We start from the raw sequence: 12,771 nt of genomic DNA on the forward strand, positions 1-12,771 counted from the left end.
TGCCTGGGGTCAGACACCCCGTAACCCCACCAAGCGGTTGCTCACAGTGCTGGCAGTGGCAGTCGGATATGCTCAGTTCCGGAGCTACCTTGTCTTCTGATAACAGCCGCAGCTGGGTTCTGAGGTATCCACCTCCTATTGATTTGAATGGGAGGTGGATGTGCAGTACCCAGCCGTGGCCATTATCAGAAGATGGGGCAGCTCCAGAACTGAGCATATCCAACGTCCTGCTGCCAGTATCGAGAGTAACTGATCAGCAGGGTGCTGGGCGTCAAACCGCAGCCAATTAGACATTGATTAACTATCCTAAGGATAGGCAATCAGTGTAAAAGTATTGGCCAACCGCTTTAAAAATAGCTCCATAATATGTACCGGAACAAAAGGAGTAAATATTGACATTTTTTTGCCAGAGTTTTGCATTGCAAGCATTGCATGTAAGCTAAATGATGTGACGTTCCTTCGGCATATAGTTACAGCCACAAAGATGATGGATGCATCATCTGCAGATATCCGGAATGTGAAAACCCAATATGTGTAGAAAATATACTTCCTGTGCATTAAAGTACCAAGCACGCTGCACCCCTTAATGTAAAGATATGATCTGATTAGTTCAGTTGGGCGGCACGGTGGCTCAGTGGTTAGCACTGTAGTCTTGCAGCGCTGAGGTCCTGGGTTCAATTTCCACCAAGGACACCATCTGCAAGGAGTTTGTATGTTCTCCCCGTGTTTGCGTGGGATTCCTCCGGGTACTCCGGTTTCCTCCCACACTCCAAAGACATACAGATAGGGAATTTAGATTGTGAGCCCCAATGGGGACAGTGTTGCCAATGTATGTAAAGTGCTATGGAATTAATAGCGCTATATAAATGAATAAATTATTATTATTATTAGTTGTGCAGTACAGGCAGAATAATCAAGAACCCAATAAAAGGCGTTCATGAGACGGGCAATATGTCATCTTCATCATTTTCCTCTGGTTCACTGCCCTGCTTAGATTGTCCGCTACAAGGCATTTTTACAGCATTTGCGAGACATTGTGCTGGTGGAGGGTTTACATCTATAGACATTGTTTTCAGTGGATTCTCGAAGCATGGAATATTGTCTTTGGCTGCAGCTCCAAGTCTTTCCAAACAGCATGTGTTTGTCTTGTTTAACAATCTGGCTATCCATGCTAAAGGAATTATTTGCTCTAAACTTTCATGAAGTCTTGCTCCAGTGTCCAGGCTTGTGCAGTGAAGGTCAATTTTTATAATTACGTTATTCTAAAAATACAAAACAAAAAATAGATATTTTATATACACAATAAGTTACACCACTAATTTAGAACACATTGTAAATTATAAAAATTGTTTGCAATTCCTCACCTTGTACTTCTGGAGGCTGCAAAGCCTGAGCATATAGTCCACTTCTCCATCTTCATCCATGGTCAACAGGGAATCTACTGGATCAAGTCTGTTGTCTGAGAGTCCCACACAATCCTAATTGACACAAAAGACAATCAGTTGTTTAAAGGGAACTTGTCATGTAAAAAATGCTAATAACTGCAGACATGGGGTTAATCAGCAGGTTAATAGTAATGATGAGCGAGCACTAAAATGCTTGTGTGCTCAATACTACTTATTTCTGCGATTTGAGTATTATTACAATAGATTTTTTTATGTAGCAGCAGCAAAGTCTGTCAGGCTAAAAGCCTTGCTTACATGTCTCTAACACACTATCCCTACTCCAGAAGCTTGCCCTACACTAATTGCAGACAAAAGGCCCCGTCACACTAAGCAACATCGCTAGCAACATCGCTAGCAACATCGCTGCTAACGAACAACTTTTGTGACGTTGCTAGCGATGTTGCTGTGTGTGACATCCAGCAACAACCTGGCCCCTGCTGTGAGGTCGTTGGTTGTTGCTGAATGTCCTGGGCCATTTTTTAGTTGTTGCTGTCCTGCTGTGAAGCACAGATCGCTGTGTGTGACAGCGAGACAGCAACAACTAAATGTGCAGGCAGCAGGAGCCGGCTTCTGCGGAGGCTGGTAACCACAGTAAACATCGGGTAACCAAGAAGCCCTGTCCTTGGTTACCCGATATTTACCTTTGTTACCAGCCTCCGTCGCTCTCACTGTCAGTGCCGGCTCCTGCTCTGTGCACATGTAGCTGCAGGACACATCGGGTTAATTAACCCGATGTGTGCTGTAGCTAGGAGAGCAGGGAGCCAGCGCTAAGCATTGTGCGCTGCTCCCTGCTCTGTGCACATTTAGCTGCAGCACACATCGGGTAATTAACCCGATGTGTGCTGTAACTAGGAGAGCAGGGAGCCAGCGCTCAGTGTGCGCTGCTCCCTGCTCTCTGCACGTGTAGCTGCGTGAGCTGGTAACCAAGGTAAATATCGGGTTGGCTACCCGATATTTACCTTAGTTACCAAGCGCAGCATCTTCCACGCGGCGCTGGGGGCTGGTCACTGGTTGCTGGTGAGCTCACCAGCAACTTGTGTAGCCACGCTCCAGCGATCCCTGCCAGGTCAGGTTGCTGGTGGGATCGCTGGAGCGTCGCAGTGTGACATCTCACCAGCAACCTCCTAGCAACTTACCAGCGATCCCTATCGTTGTTGGGATCGCTGGTAAGTTGTTTAGTGTGACTGGACCTTAAAACTGGTGTTAGTAAACAATAGAATCTATTTAAATTATCCCTGAAAAGTACTATTGGTGTAATGTTGCTCCAGCAGGTGCTGTAGCGCTATAACACACTGTCCCTTCTCTGGCGGAAACTTTCCCTACACCATTTCCAGGTACAGTGCATCAAGCATGGCGTCACTGGGTCTTATGTGGACCCAATGACGCTATGCAACCAGTCAATCACAGTAATGCCACTAGCTAACATTGCTATGGCATTACCGTGATTGGCAGGCAATCCTTGCATATTTAGTGGCTGAAAAAAAATACATAAAAAATACGGGGCATGGATTTTAGCATGACGTCCACCAATAAACAGGATACTCGATAGAGTATCGAGTGTCTTCAGCACAACAATCCTCAATTTCACGTCGCTCATCACTAGGCAATAGCATTCTGATAACGTGTGGTGGCCACACTGACATTCCTGCTGCTGGGAAGAAATTAACTTTATTCCTCTTGGCAGCCTCGGGCTCTCAGTCATAGAGTCGTGGCCTGCGCAGTTTTAGTCACCACTCCGTGCATAGTGAATAGTGGCTGTAACGGCACCCCTGGCACTGACAGCTGGCTAAGCATTGCATCTGTATAGAGCCAGGCTGGACTGTAAAGGGGGCTTTACACGGTAGCGATATCGCTAGCAATTTGTAGCGATAGCGAGCGTGTAAGCACCCGTCCCCGTCGCGCATGCGATTGTTTGTGATCGCTGCCGTAGCGAACATTATCGCTACGGCAGCGTCACACATACTTACCTGGTCGGCGTCGGCGCTGTGACTGCCGAACAATCCCTCCTTCAAGGGGGAGGGACGTTCGGCATCACAGCGACGTCACCGCGACGCCACTAAGCAGCCGGCCAATCAAAGCGGAGGGGCGGAGATGAGCAGGACGTAACGTCCCACCCACCTCCTTCCTTCCACATTGCGGCCGGCGGCAGGTAAGGAGACGTTCCTCGCTCCTGCGTTGTCACACATAGCGATGTGTGCTGCCACATGAGCGATGAACCACCTGGATAAACAAGCCTTACCGATTTTTGAGTTTGGGACGACCTCTCCATGGTGAACGATTTTCACCATTTTTGAGGTCGCTTAAGGTCGCTGGTCAGTGTCACACGCTGCGATATCGTTAATGACGCCGGATGTGCGTCACTAACAACTTGACCCCGACGACCAAACATTAACGATATCGTAGCATGTAAAGCCCCCTTAACATCAACCACTGGTTTAGCTTGAGTTCATATATTGTCATTATTGAAACATTGAATTAGTATTGGATCCATGGATGTATAATTTTCAGATCTTCAGATTTCTCTTTTTTTGTTTAGGAAAAGTGATTTCCAAATAACCTAGGTTGCATTAAAATATGCTGTGATTTTTTAAGGTATAACTTAACTGGACTAATCTACCATCGTATATTAGTATATATACTACCAGAGTGTTGACCACAACCATACTAACTGCACAGATACAGTATGTCACAAAAGTGAGTACACCCTTCACATTTCTGTAAATATTTTATATCTTTTCATGGGGCAACACTGAAGATATGACACTTCGATACAATGTAAACTCGTCAGTGTCCAGCTTGTATAACAGTGTAAATGTGTTGTGCCTTCTAAATAACTCAGCACACAGCCATTAATGTATAAACTGCTGGCAAAAAAATTTGTACACCTCCAAGTGAAAAAGACCATATTGTGTACTAAGGGTCAATATTTTGTGCTCAATTAGCTATTTTCCCTATCTGATGTAATAGTATTTATATTTTGTTTCCAATTTTATTCCATATTCTCAAAATAGCTGTCACAAAAACAATTATGCATTTTGGCTTGTATCCTCAAGTTTTCCCTCAAATAGTATATATAAATGTATTCAACAGAAACGCTTGTGGATACAAGCCAAAATGTGTCATTGTATTTCTGACTGCTATTTTGAGAAAATGGAATAAAATTGGAAGAACAAATAAATATGAGTGCCGATCATATATTGCTATTGTTACTTGGGGGGTAACACCCTATGATTCAAGCACCAAGAGAAAGTGTCCACCTGGATTTTTCTTGTAAGGATCCCCAGTGTACTGTGACTCATTAGTGGTACAAGGTCTCAGGTGTGAATGGCGAGCGGTTGTGGCAAATTATTTTTTGTTCACACACTCTCTCATACTGGTCACTGGAAGTTCAGCATGGCACCTCATTACAAAGAATTCTCTGAGGATCTAAAAAAAAGCATTGTTGCTTTACACAAGATGGCCTAGACTATAAGAAGATTGCCAACATCCTGAAACTGAGCTGCAGCATAGGGGCCAAGACCATACAGCGGTTTAACAAGAGAGGTTCCACTCAGAAAAGGCCTCACCTTTGGGCACAATTTGGCCATTTTTACTTGAGGGTGTACTCACTTTTATTGCCAGCGGTTTAGACATTAATGGCTGTGTGTTAAGTTAGAAGGCACACCAAATTTACACTGTAAGGCTATGTGCCCACGGGACTCTGTACGCGCGGATATATCCGCGAGTATGTCCGCAGGTTTCCTGCAGCAGCTCCCCTGAATCCGCAGATATACCTAGCTGCGGGATTCCAGCAAAATAGCTGTGGTAAACCTCCGGACATACCTGCGGAAGTCCTGGCCTCTATCTCCATACTGGAGGGCCGGGATTTCCGCAGGTATTTCCGCAGGAATAATTGACATGCAGTTATGTGCGGCTGCAGGAGATCCGCCGCTTATTCCGAAGCCACACATACTGCAGCATGGACACAGCACTCCCCATATCCCATAGGATAACATGGGGAGTGTTTGTACTTGCTAAAACCTGCAGATTTATCTAGAAAATCCAGATAAATCCGCAGGTTTTCCGCGGCAAAATCCGTGGGTACAGAGTCCCGTGGGCACATAGCCTTATACAAGCTGTACACTGACTAATATAAATTGTATCAAAGTGTCAAATCTTCAGTGTTGTCTAATGAAGAGATGTAATAAAATATTTACAAAAATGTTAGGGGTGTACTCATTTTTGTGACATACTGTATTTATTCACTGCAAGTAAATAATGAAGTTTCCCACTGAATGACTGCAAGTATAGATATGAAAATTCTGGGGAATTGATACAAAAATGATACTGAATAATTGCAGAACTTTTCATTATACAGCAAGAACCTGTATTTGCTGAAATGTTATTTTCCCTTTAATAATACTACATTCTTACTGAGAATATTCACAAACATGTGACAGATGATTCATCTCATATGTGTTTTTATCTATTTCATGGCAACTGATCATGTAACAATAACTTTGTTTCTTGTTCTTGTTTAATGTGTTGACCTGAAGTTACAAGCAGCACAGTGGACCCTGCTTTCTACTCAAGTAGATAAAATAGCCATAGAGTCATCCAAGTGCCCGATCTTTAGTTGCCTGTTTCCTATTATGCACAAGACTTGCGTGTGACTCTGGCGAGGATCGCATCACATTGCCCAGACTGGGTGCTGGCTCTCCTGACAGGAGCAGGTCATCTTCATGCACACTCCTGTCACAACAGCCACCGGCCGGTCCAGGCAGTGTGATCCTTGTGTGAGTCACACGCCTTAGTAGGGATAGTTGAAATAGGGCTGGATAATTGGGCATTTTTTCAGGGCCAGATTAAATCCACCTTTTAGGACTCAAACCTCATTTCAGGGAAGTTTACAAACCCAAATTCTAAGCCAGTAAAGTCTATATAGTCACAAATAGCCATTGATATACCTACCTGCCCCATTGCCAAATCTGCATCCAGCGGTGTGGTCCATATACCTGTGTTGCCAAACAGGCAGACTCATTGATATCATACATTAAAGCGGGCTTTACACGCTACGACATCGCTCAAGCGATCTCCTTGGGGTCACGGATTGTGTGGCGCACATCCGGTCGCTTTAGCGATGCCGTTGCGTGTGACACCTATGAGCGATTTTGCATCGTCGCAAAAATGTGCAAAATCGCTCATCGGTGACATGGGGGTCTATTCTTAAATATCGTTACTGCAGCAGTAACGAAGTTGTTCCTCGTTCCTGCGGCAGCACACATCGCTCCGTGTGACACCGCAGGAACAAGGAACCTCACCTTACCTGCGTCCTGGCCACAATGCGGAAGGAAGGAGGTGGGCGGGATGTTACGTCCCGCTCATCTCCGCCCCTCTGCTTCTATTGGGCGGCGTTTCAGTGATGCTGCTGTGACGTCGCTGTGACGCTGAACGAACCACCCCCTTAGAAAGGAGGCGGATCGCCGGTCACAGCGACGTCGCAGGAAAGGTAAGTCCATGTGACAGGTCCGGGCAATGTTGTGCGACACGGGCAGAGATTTGTCTGTGTCGCACAACCGATGGGGGCGGATACGCACACTGGTGATATCGGTACCGATATCGCAGTGTGTAAAGCGGCCTTAAGTTAAAATAAGTTTGTGAAGAAACTATGAAATCCAGCAGTAGGAATCATGCCTTGATAAAGTGCATCTTTTTATTATAAATCAATAAAAAAAATTGTAAAAACCATGCAAAAGTTAAGTGTCAAACTCTTTAATCTATGCATGCGAGGACAAAACCCTTAAATGTGTTTGTGATTTTTAACTTTTGCATGGTTTTTCCAAGTTTATCGTATTTTAATAAAGAAGATGCATTTTTATCAAGGCATAATTCCTACTACTGGATTTTATCCTTCCTATATACCTCTGTTCCTATCTTGTGCTCCAAATTTTCTGTGTGCCGGAAGAGCCTAGCTTTCATGACTAGGAGAATAGGTAATATGACGTAAAAATAAGCATGTGGCTGAGGAGGAGAATGACAAGGCATTGAGAACAATACCAAAGCACGTTTTGCTATCCTAGTTGAACTCTTAGGGTACGCTCACACGAGCATGAAAATCGGACGAGTGCAATGCGAGAAATTCTCGCATTGCACTCTGACCAATGTTAGGCAATGAGGTTGAGCTGTTGGTCAGCTTTTCTCGCATCCAGATTCTGGATGCGAGAAAAGCGGCAGCATGCTGCGTTTTGCTGCTTCCGCCGAATCTCTCGCACCCATTCAAGTGAATGGATGCGAGAGATACATCGGACTGCGCTCGGATGTTATCCCAGTGCAGTGCGATATACGCACAGGCTGACAGTGGAGGAGATGGGAGGATTAACCCCTCCCTCTCCTCCGCAGCGCCCGCACACAGCTTCACAGCTGTGACCCGATCGCAAGATCGGCTTACAGTCGCATGACACTCGGCTCATGCTCGCAGCAGAGCCTGAGCCAGGGGGCATTAGCATATCGCATTCGATGCTCTCGCATCGGATGCCATACGCTCGTGTGAGTCCAGCCTTAACAACTGAATTGGATGTAAGTAGGTGGTGGAGGCCTCCTTGGGTTCTAAAGTGGTAGAGGCTTTAGGGCCTGTGGTGTCCTTATAGTATAATCCAGCAAGTTCTGTCTGGAGACTATATTATTTTATGACTGGAGGATTTTTTTTGTAGAAATAGAATATATTGTACGTATTGTGAAGCTACTTTTATTCTTAAGGTTTATACGAACTATGATGATGACTTACGGTAGGTTTGTAGAGGATAATCCTGACATCGGATAATTGAGGAGGGGTCTCAGTCAGTTTTGCAAAGGTGTGGATGAGGTTTGAAAACACAACTTTAAATCTCAGTTCTGCTTCAACTCCACATGAGAACTTTACCACTTGTTTTGGGATTTCTGTAATACATTAAGGAACAAAGGTTTAAGGATGTTTTGTTGCATTGGTCAATAACAAATATTAGTCTAATTTTAACTATGATTTAAGGAGGACCTGTCACCAGTTCAAAAGTCACCAGTTTTTGCTTATTTTATTCCTGTGACTCCCCTAAATATTTTGTTTCTGTGGTTTTTGTTTTTGTTCTTTTTAAATCTGCCGTATGGCTCCAGAAACATAGAGCCCGATTCATCAAAGCTTTTATAATGGTATTTTGAAGTATAAAAACTTTGAAAAGTCGCACAATTTTGGCACAGCTCAAGGCTGAGCTAAAAATTTTCAACTTTTGTCATGGTCATGCCATTTTTCCCCAGCTCTGACAGTGCGTACAGAACTGGGATGGGACAGGGGAGTGGTGAGCGACCTCAACTCCTTAAATTCATCAAAAGCGGCAGCTTTGCCACAAATCTTAAGGGTACCTTACATGCTGCGATATTGGTACCGATATCGCTAGCGAGCATACCCACCCCCGTCAGTTGTGCGTCATGGGCAAATCGCTGCTCGTGGCACAAAACATCGCTAACATCCGTCACACGGACTTACCTTCCCTGCGATGTCACTGTTGCCGGCGAACCGCCTCCTTTCTAGGGGGCGGTTCGTGCGTTGTCACAGCGCAGTCACACGGCAGCCATCCAATAGCAGAGGAGGGGCGGAGATGAGCGGCTGGAACATCCCGCCCACCTCCTTCCTTCCTCATTGCCGGTGGATGGAGGTAAGGAGATGTTCGTTGCTCCTGCGGTGTCACACACAGCGATGTGTGCTGCCGCAGGAACGACGAACAACATCGCTACTAACCAGAAAACGATTTTTCATAAATAAACGACCTCTCTCAGACACACGATTTTTGCCTCTTTTGCGATCATTTAAGATCGCTCCAGCCTGTCACACGCTGCGATGTCGCTAATGACGCCGGATGTGCGTCATAAACACCGTGACCCCGATGATATATCGTTAGCGATGTTGCAGCGTGTAAATGGCCCTTTACTCCAGCAGGGAATGAAGTAAGATTTGTTCCGAGGCGCACAGAAAGGTATACACCACCAGTCTGACACTCTTGATTCATGAAGAGTCATACACCTCTTTATAAAATCAGGAACGTCTGACTCCAGTATATCGCATCATCATGACTGGCATTAACAATGCCAGTCATGATGAATCAGGCCCATGGTCCTTTCATTTTTATGTTTAAGATCTTTGCAAAGGGCGTAGTTTCTAATGTAATTATGCAGAGCAGCCTAAAGAGGTACCCCAGAGGAAAAAAAATAAAGGACCCATATTTATGAAACCATATGGTGGATTTAAACAAAAATAAAAAAGAATAGTCAGGGCAGCAGTAGCAATAAAATTAGAGCTAAAACTTTAAATTTTTCTCATGGTGACAGGTCCACTTTAAGCACATGAATTTTCACATGGCAGTACTTCGGTTAGTATTGCATCAGTATTCAGTAACCAACGCAAGGAGTTAAAAGTAAACAGTGGAAAAAGTATAATAGGAAGATATGCGCCTTTTTCATGTTTAGACCCAATCATTTTGACTTACAAATGACTATGTAAAATAATTTCTAAAATACGGTAATAGAATAGTTCACAATTGTGTATTTTTACCCATTAACATGAATGTTGAAAGTGCAGCAATAATATTACAAGCAATAGCAATTGTAGCATTTTTTACATTTTTCTGCTATTAGTAGGTGTTACATCCTACTGGTTCTATCCTGATCCTCCTAGTCAGGTCAGCCTTACCTAGGTCAGTTGTGATACATGATATGTAGTCGCATGCTGCGATTGGCAGCTAATATCAGACAGTGCTCACCCATTCAAGTCAATGGGTGCGTTCAAAACATCAGACTGCACTTGGATGTCATCTGAGTGCAGTCCGATATATGCCAACACAGACAATGGAGAAGATGGAGAAATCACATTCCCCATCTTTTCCTTACCTAATTAGATCACAGTAAAATGACAATCGGCTCATGCTCTCAGCAGAGTTTGAGTCAGGTATCATTGGCATAATCCATCCAATTCTCTTGCATGAGAGAATATATGCTAGTGTGAGTAAGCTTTCAAACTCATATTTAATAGTAGTCAGTACACAGCTGCCATCATTTAAAGTGATTCTAATTAACCCCGTATAAACTTTAGCTGTTCCAGTAGGATTTTCCTTACATTTTCTTAGCAAATTACATTTTCTAATAGCAAAAGCCATGGTTCGTAAACAACTTTCAACACCGCAAAGTGAGATCATTGTTGAAAGTTATCAATCAGGAGATTGGTACAAAAATGTTTCCAAAGCATTAGATATACCATGGAACACTGAACATGGTCATCAAGATGTGAGTTAAAATTTGACACAACATTGATATTACCTATATCTGAACATCACTCAAAGATTGATGTAAAGACAAGGAAAAAAAAATTGTTTAGAAGGCTGCGAAGAGGCCTAAAGCAGCAATAAAGGATCTGGAGGAATTTCTGGTTGTGTACTGCATATGACAACAATGTCCCATATTCTTCATGTCTGTCCTGGATGATAGGGTAGCAAGATGGAAGCCTTTTCTTATAAAGAAAAACTTTCTAGCCTGCCTGTTTTGCTAAAACCTACATCAAGTCAATAAAAAAAAACATGGGAAAGCATGTTACAATCTGCCCTTTTTGTCCATAATTCCAAAAATGTATATTTGGTGCTAAGCCAACGCTGAAAATCACCAAAAGATTACCCCACCCACAGTGAAGCATGGTGGAGTCAGCATTATGCTTTGGGGCTGTTTTTTAGCAGCTGGAACTGAGGCTTTTGTCAAGGTGGAGGGAATTATTAACTGTTCCAAACTTCAGTCAATTTTGCAGCAAAAAGATATGTCAGAAATTAATTATAATTGAGGGTACACATTAATATAAATGGGTTAATTCCTTCCCAACATAAGATGTAGCATAAAATCCTACATCTGATGCAGGCAAATGGAGCAGACTCAGGTGCTGAGCACTCTCCATACAAAGTAGGTGCCATACAGCCAGCACCTGCTTCTAGTGGCAGCGATTGATGATGTCGTTAAATGCCAATCATGACAGTGACATTTCAGTGATGGGTTTTCCTTAGGCACTCATTGGTTCTCTCAAGATGTGATTCTGGAGTGCTGATGTGTTTCTAGGGCCTACTGAAGGCTTCTGTGGCTGCCTTTTTTGTACTTCTAAACGTCTAAGAAGCCAAGCTGTATTTAAAAAGCAAACAAAGCATAAAAGAGTGGATGCAATAGGGAAAGAGTTCCATAATCCACATCTTCATAAAAACACTTATTGATACATTCATTAAAAAGTCGCAAAACCAAAAGCTTCAGCGCATATACAGCAAGACTGGTTTACATGCGGTACTGAGTTACAAACAAACGTGTTTCGGGTTGGTGTCCTTAGTCATTGTGAAGAATTTCTAAACTATCGATGGTTCCAGTGACCACTGATGGGGCCATAATCCGGAAGTAGAAAAAACATCATTTCACCATAAACCTGTCATGACCAGTTGCTCCCTGCAAGATTTCCGACAGAGGAGTGAACAAAATTATTAGAAGAGTTGTCCATGAGCCAAGAACAACCTGTGGAAGGCTAATGAAAGACCTGGAGTAAGCAGGTACACTTGTTTCAAAGAAAACAATAAGTAATGCATGCAACCTCCATGGCCTGTATCCACAGTCACCATGCAAGACTCGATTGCTGAACAAAAAGCTTGTTTAAATGTGTTGTTTGCTCAACAACATTTAGACAAGCTTGAGAAATACTTGAAAATATAATCTGGTCAAATGAGATCACTGTATATCACCATAAAAACACCATGCCAACAGTGAAGTTTGGAGGTGGGAACATCATGGTATGGGGTTCTTTTGCAGCAAACTTCATGTAATTGAAGGAAGGTAAACAAATTCAACTTTTTCAACCTCTCATGATATGGGAGGCCTTCCATTCTTTTCAATAATCTAGCTGCTCGCCTTTAAACTGACTCTGAATCTTCTTAATATCCTTTTTAAAATGTGGAGCACAAAACTAGATCCCATATTGAGATCACAGTCTCTGTTTTTATACACCCTAAAATCTTGTTTGCTTTTGCAGCTGCTGCTTGACGTTGAGTGCTGCTGCTCAGCTTAGGCTGCTTTCACACCTCCGGTTTCTGCAATGCGGCACAATCCGGCACTTTGCAGGAAAATCGCAACCGTTTTTTTTTTGCTGCCGGTTGCGTTTTTTCTGCATAGACTTTAATTAGTGCCGCATTGTGCCGCAAGGCCTTGCGTTCCATCCGGTTTTTGCCGCATGCGGCAGATTTAGCCGATGCGGGCCCGGATGGAACGTTGCCTGGCACGTTTTTTCGTGCGGCAAAAAAACCCGCATCGC

The 12,771-nt window shown here is 43.6% G+C and overlaps 1 protein-coding gene across 2 annotated transcripts in view; it reads right to left on the reverse strand.

Annotated features, from left to right (window-relative positions):
• Nucleotides 1-863: 863 nt before the first annotated feature.
• LOC142303785 (mucosa-associated lymphoid tissue lymphoma translocation protein 1-like) overlaps nucleotides 864-12,771 on the reverse strand; it is an 88,933-nt gene continuing 77,025 nt past the window's right edge. For both annotated transcript variants that reach the window (XM_075345493.1, XM_075345492.1), the window contains exons 14-16: nucleotides 8,209-8,360; nucleotides 1,365-1,478; nucleotides 864-1,262 (exon numbers count right to left, since the gene is read on the reverse strand). In XM_075345493.1, coding sequence (XP_075201608.1) covers nucleotides 936-1,262; nucleotides 1,365-1,478; nucleotides 8,209-8,360 — 593 coding nt within the window. In that variant the 3' untranslated portion in view covers nucleotides 864-935. The remainder of the gene's footprint in view (nucleotides 1,263-1,364; nucleotides 1,479-8,208; nucleotides 8,361-12,771) is intronic.

The sequence above is a fragment of the Anomaloglossus baeobatrachus genome, chromosome 4 (genome assembly GCF_048569485.1).
Source record: "Anomaloglossus baeobatrachus isolate aAnoBae1 chromosome 4, aAnoBae1.hap1, whole genome shotgun sequence".
Lineage (NCBI taxonomy): Eukaryota > Metazoa > Chordata > Amphibia > Anura > Aromobatidae > Anomaloglossus > Anomaloglossus baeobatrachus.